The 6,006-nt window shown below is 37.4% G+C and overlaps 1 protein-coding gene across 3 annotated transcripts; it reads right to left on the bottom strand.

Annotated features, from left to right (window-relative positions):
- Window positions 1-473: 473 nt before the first annotated feature.
- Window positions 474-3,357, bottom strand: LOC147568170 (thioredoxin-like 3-2, chloroplastic). 3 transcript variants are annotated; one of them, XR_015230980.1, is made up of 5 exons: window positions 2,872-3,357; window positions 2,450-2,524; window positions 1,919-1,985; window positions 1,369-1,631; window positions 474-801 (listed from the first exon to the last, which is right to left on the bottom strand). XR_015230980.1 is itself a non-coding variant. In XM_086654592.1 (5 exons), the coding sequence occupies exons 1-5, from the start codon at window positions 3,303-3,305 to the stop codon at window positions 697-699; spliced, it is 699 nt and encodes a 232-aa protein (XP_086510718.1). In that variant the 5' UTR covers window positions 3,306-3,357; the 3' UTR covers window positions 474-696. The 3 variants fall into 3 exon arrangements, 2 of the variants coding, with proteins under 2 accessions (XP_086510718.1, XP_086510719.1); XM_086654592.1 differs by lacking the exon at window positions 1,369-1,631 and adding an exon at window positions 883-900; XM_086654593.1 differs by lacking the exon at window positions 474-801 and having other exon boundaries at window positions 919-1,631.
- Window positions 3,358-6,006: the final 2,649 nt, after the last annotated feature.

Raw genomic sequence — 6,006 nt, 5'->3', positions numbered from 1 at the left:
AATCGTTTCCCGAGAATTTTCGATGGCAATTTTGTAATTTTCGATGGCATGAACGGTAAATACTTTATTTTCTAAGGGCCCTTTACGTAATTTTGACCCCCCAAACTGACACATTGGACCTCCTTTACATTTTTAGGCAACTTTGGGTGGGATTTTCATTTTGGCCCCCTTTTTGGACCAAAGACCCAATCCCTCAAATTTTTAATGGTTACAGGAAGAACTACCTTCTATGTGAAGAATTCTTTGGCTGAGAAGGTAGTTTATATATCATCAAACACAGGTTATACCTTGAGTGTAGTCCTACCTTGTTTGCAGCCCGAGGCCCATAAGAAAATTATTTTCGAAGATAAAATACCCAAGTTGTTTATCCGCTGTATTAGTATAGTCCAAGGGGGTGGACCTTGTTCGATCAATGTTTAGTATGGTCAAAGGGGTCCTGCCTTGTTCCATCAATGTTTAGTATGGGAGGTAAATTTTGATATCTGAAATTATCTAAAGAACATTTGAGTGTGAGTAGCATTCTGAAACAAAAAAAAGGTCTACTGTGAAGCCCAATTGAACATGTCTTTGGCCCATTATAGACAAAGGAGAAGTAATATATGTTGAATTGGATTTTGAACAACTATTTGAATAAGAAAAACTATTGTCTCTGCATGTTTCTTGCCGTTCCTCCACAGTTGAAATGAAGTGATTATTCTATAGACTACCTTCATTATCGATCATTTCACAAACCTCATTAACCACTAAATAAGCTTTATGACCTCCTATTACTTCTGCTTGTTTCTTGCCGTCTTTCCACAACTGTTACACGAATAACGTCACCATTATCAAGAAAAATGCATGATAGGAGATGGAAAAGAACATATGAATATAGAAGTTTACCTGTATCGTTGGCATCTTCTGTGCAGATTTTAAAGTAGTTCCCACAGTTGAGATACATCAAAATGCAGAATTTAGTCAGTACAGTTCTTTTTAAATGGGTAGTTGAATGAAGTTCGATGAGATTGACAAATCAAATATATAACTGGTAGGTGATAAGTAAATATAAGCTATGTTTTGATTTCACGATACCCATTTGATGTTAAAATTAGCACAAACTACGGGACCGATCATCTAATAAAACACAGCCAGAAAAGGTTGAACATATACGACAGAGATAGAAGATTAAATGGCTCAGAGAAAGTTGGCTTACTCAAAAAAGAAACTAGCGAGCATATTCACTAGCTATTCGAATAAAATTTCGCGGAAATTTCTCAACACGGTAATAGTCATTCATGTTTAACATAAATTTAAAATAAGTTAGTGAGAAAGGAGTCAATTTCAGTCCCTATTTGACAAGCACAATCGATCGGCTTAAAGAGAGTTTACCTAACAAACATTTTAATTGTCGTCTCAGTCTGGGAATCGCGTGGGCATTATTTGAACATATGGGAAATGCTCCTAACTCGCGATAGCTGTTAGATTTATTGGTGCATAGTTTCCAGCACAAAGTTGCAACATATGTAGTCTAGTCTAGGTTTATGGTCTGGAAAATAGTGGAGAAAACAGCCTTGTGATTCATTATCAATATTTTGTTAGAGTCTTGTATTGGTAAAGAAATTTACGTGCAGAATCAGACTCCTTAGCTCCATCTGTGAGAAGCAATATAACTACTCAATGATACAAAAGATGGTTTTTCCATTTCCTAGTAGGATAGGGGTTTGATTAGATATCTCTTCCGAACATAAATAGGGAAGCAAATCCAATTTCAGTTTCTTCAGTTCGAAACATTTCTTTCCTTTTCCGCCACTCAGTTAAGGTAGAGTTTAGGTTAAGTTATAAGCGGAAAACATATGTCGAGGATAGCAAAACAGTATAATAAACAAAGATATTACTATACAAATGACGCAAATCAATTGGATCGTTAGAGGTGACTTACAGTAACTCCAGCACGATTAACAAGCTTGTAAGGGACTGTGTTAACATCGATGCAGTAGAATCCAACTCTATACAAACAAATAATACAAGATATTCTCAATTACTTGCTCATCAATCTTACTTACTTAAACCCCCAACTTATAACTCCCGCAAAGAATTAAAGAAACAAAAGAACTGATTGACGATAGACTCAGTTGATAATAGAACACAATGACATAATAGAACGAAACATCCCATATAACCAATCCTAGGTCAGAAGAAACATCCCATATGTGGCGAGGCAAGTGGTACAGAAAACGATGGTTAAGTATGAGTGTATGACTACATAACCTAATAGATTAGCCTTCGATGAGGCATTTTTACATGCTCCCAGCACACAATACCAAGTCACACCCGTTAGAACTTAAGTTTGAGCAAAATTCTTCTGAATCTTCAAATCCAATACACAGAAATTGACTCTTTGAGGGACAAATTTATATAATGAATTAGCAAGTCATGAAGTAAGATATTTGTAGAGAAAGTTCAATCTAACCTTGGATAGTAATTGGCAGCCATCTTTTCCAATTTGGGTTTCAAGTATATACATTTTCTGCACCAGCTTGCCATCCTAGAGTTACCCAGACAAGGAACCCTTATGTTAAAACCCTTGATTTGAATCCTTACTTTAATTAACAATAAAAGCCCAATTTAAGATTGAATTGTTAAACCTAAATGAAACTAGATTTTGGGTATAAATGTTTTGACTTTTGAGTTTGTAGGACTAGTTAGAATACTCAAATCAAATTCCCAAATTCTCCCAAAGCTATAAGCAGAAGATCACAAAATGCAGAAAACCCAATAAGAGTCTTAATCAAATTTCACTAATAAATCAGACAATAACTATTTGGGACTCAGTTAAATTCCTGGATTGAACAACAAACAGGTTCATAGAGAGAGAGAGAGAGAAGTTCAGACCAGACAATAATAACAGATTCTTCAAGTTGTTGAGCTTCAGCGATGATCCGATCAAACTGTTCTTCACTGACGATGGATTTCAGCTCTATAGAAACGGGGGTATCAATTTCCAAAGAAGGCCCATCTAAATTCCAAGTATCAGGTTCTGAAATTGTTCCTTGAATTCGAATTCCAGAATTGACTTTCTTCTGAATAATAACTGAATTTTTAAAGAAATTAGCAGTTCTGATTTGTGAAACCGAGAAATTTTGAAGAATTGGAAGAAACCCATTTGATGAATGACCACGAAAACCTGTATTTCTTATCGATTGCTTCAATTGAATGCATGATGAGACTTTAATGGAGTTTGACATCAGGAAGAAGAAGAAGAAGAAGAAAGAATAGAGTTCGGCGAGAGATTTTGAAAGAGAAGAAGAAGCATAGAGCATGTACATACGGAGTAAGTTAGCATTTAGTTGTCGTTAGTATGATGTGGATTCGGTAGTGTCACACTGAGAATTTTTTTTTTTTTTTTTTTTTTTTTTTGTTTGTTGAAAGCAAATACATTAACTTAATAGCCTATTACAATATCCAATTAAAAAGACAAACAACCGTGTTAATAGATATGCTCCTAGAGTTTCACATTTATTATTTGCAGAGGACCTTATTATTATGGGCGAAGCATCAACAAAAAACTTAGAAGCTGTTCAGAACATAATTGAACAATACACGGGTTTCTCAGGTCAAGCTGTCAATTTCTCGAAGTCTTCCTTATTTTTCAACACTGGTACTCCTCCCGAAAGATCACAGGAGTACATATCTCAACTCCATGCCCCTCCTATGGAGGCCACAGAGAAATACCTTGGTACTTTAATCCTAAAACCAAGGAGCCGTATCCAATCTCATGAGTTTTTTATCAGGAAGTTTAAATCCAGACTATCGGGTTGGAAACGGAAACTTATATCTCAAGCGGGTCGGACCACTTTAATCAAATCGACTTTAAGCCCTATTTGTACATATTTTTTGGGTCTGTCTTTACTCCCAAAAGGGGTCCTCAACCAATTAGAGAAGATAGAGAGGGACTTTTGGTGGGACCACGAGGAAGATAAACAAAAAATGCATTTTCTGCCATGGGAGCTGATCCAAAGACCCTAGGAACTTGGAGGGTTGGGCGTAAGGCCTTTGGCTAAACTCAATTAGAGTCTCGTGGCCAAGGTGGCCTGGAGACTCATCACCAATCCACACACTATATGGGCTTGCATTATTAAAGCTAAGTATTACAATACAGATAACTTTTGGAGTGAAACAAAAAAAAAATCAAACTCCTCAGCTCTGTGGTCCTCTTTACTTGAAATCAGAGACGATCTTCGAAAGCAATGTTGCTGGCAGGTAGGTGACGGTTTTTCAATAAAAATTCTACATGATCCATGGGTTCCTACCATCCAAAATTTCATTCCAAAAATTAAATCAGTGATACCGGGCGATATATTTTGGGTCTCTAATCTGATAGATCAACATACCAATCGGTGGAAAATACAACTTATTGAAGATCTCTTTGAACAACAATCAGCAAAAGCAATATTGAGCATACAAATATCAAGATTTATGCCAAGTGACAGATTAATATGGATAGGACAACCAAAAGGTCAATTCACTACTAAATCTTTTTAGGGTTAATTCCGTTTTGGCCCCCGATTTGTGACCAACTGGCCGTTTTGGTCCCCGATTGTGTCCGGCAGTTCGTTTTGGCCCCAAAAAATTCCTAAATGGCCCCAAATTTTTTTAACCCTCCCAATTCTACCCCCATGGCATTTCTGTAATTATTTTTTTCTTTTTCTTTGTCCACACAATTACCACATCACTCTGTCCACCTCACCCTTCTTCTCCGGCGAAAGGTTGCCGGCCGGAATAAAAAATTCCGGCCGGCCACCTTTACTCAAAAAAAAAAAAATATTCTTCCTTTCTCTCTCTTCTTCTTCTTCTTCCTTTTCCCTCAATCTCTCTCTCTCTCTAAACTCCCCTTCGCCGGCAGAAATTTCGACGAAGGGGAAGGGTTTCCAGATCGGAAACCCTTCTTGAAATCGAGGGTTTCCGGTCTGGAAACCTTTGTCCCCTTCGCCAGAATTTCTACCGGCGAAGGGGAGCTTAGAGAGAGAGAGATTGAGGGAAAAGAAGAGAGAGAGAGAGAAAGGAGGAAGAGGAGAGAGAAAAGAAGAAGAAGAGGGAGAAAGGAAGAAGAAGAGGAGAGAGAAAGGAAGAATTTTTTTTTTTTTTTTTTTTTAGTAAAGGTGGCCGGCCGGAATTTTTCATTCCGGCCGGCAACCTTTCGCCGGAGAAGAAGGGTGAGGAGGAGAGGAGGTGTGGTGGAGGAGAGATAAGGTGAAGTGGATGATAAAGAAAGGGGTGATGTGATTTTTTTTTTTTGTTTTTACCCTTTTTCAGAAATAATTCTATTTTGGCCCCCGAGGATAATTTCGTCAAAAATTTGGTCCTTGGGGCCAAAACGAACTGCCGGACATTTATGGGGGCTAAAACGGCCAGTTGGTCACAAATCGGGGGCCAAAACGGAATTAACCCATCTTTTTACAGAGAAATCATCCCTCAACACAACAATCCCAAAGTTGAAGTTAATTTCCCATGGATGAGGTTATGGCAACTTAATCATATCAAACCAAAGGTAACATTATTTATATGGAAGTTATTAAATAATGGATTACCTGTCTTACAAAATATAGGTCGGGGAAATCGAAACATCTCTACTACATGCATCCTCTGTAACCAGGAAGTTGAATCGACTGATCATCTCTTTGGTAGTTGCACGTTCTTCAGAGCTTTATGGATTCAAGCTCAGATCTATGAACCACTGACTCTCAGCTCAGATTTAAGACCAGAAAAAGTAATTAGAGCACTGTTAGAGATGAGCAAGACTAACACAAAGAAAGTTACATTCTATCTCTACCTTTACTAGAGTTTTTGGCTTGGTCGGAACAATGTTCATTTCAATCAGGTACAGATTAACATAAATGAGATAGTCCATCAAGCAAGAAAAGAAGCATCAAATGGTATAAATGGCGGGTTTAAGTTAACCAAATAGAAAATGATGAAATAGGATGGTTACCTCCTCCAGAAAACATGTACAAAGTGAACTACGATGGT

The sequence above is a fragment of the Eschscholzia californica genome, unplaced genomic scaffold (genome assembly GCF_041429995.1).
Source record: "Eschscholzia californica isolate CP2 unplaced genomic scaffold, dmEscCali1.0.p SCAF_1, whole genome shotgun sequence".
NCBI classification, from domain to species: Eukaryota; Viridiplantae; Streptophyta; class Magnoliopsida; order Ranunculales; family Papaveraceae; genus Eschscholzia; species Eschscholzia californica.
Note: the sequence above shows the minus strand (reverse complement) of the source record. Positions and strands in the feature narration are given on the sequence as shown.

Coding starts and splice junctions, on each gene's coding strand:
- LOC147568170 (XM_086654592.1), bottom strand. CDS start 3,305: ATGTACATGCTCTATGCTTCTTCTTCTCTTTCAAAATCTCTCGCCGAA. Junction 2,525..2,871: donor GAATCTGTTATTATTGTCTG/GTCTGAACTTCT, acceptor GGGTAACTCTAG/GATGGCAAGCTGGTGCAGAA. Junction 1,986..2,449: donor GCTGCCAATTACTATCCAAG/GTTAGATTGAAC, acceptor TTGTTTGTATAG/AGTTGGATTCTACTGCATCG.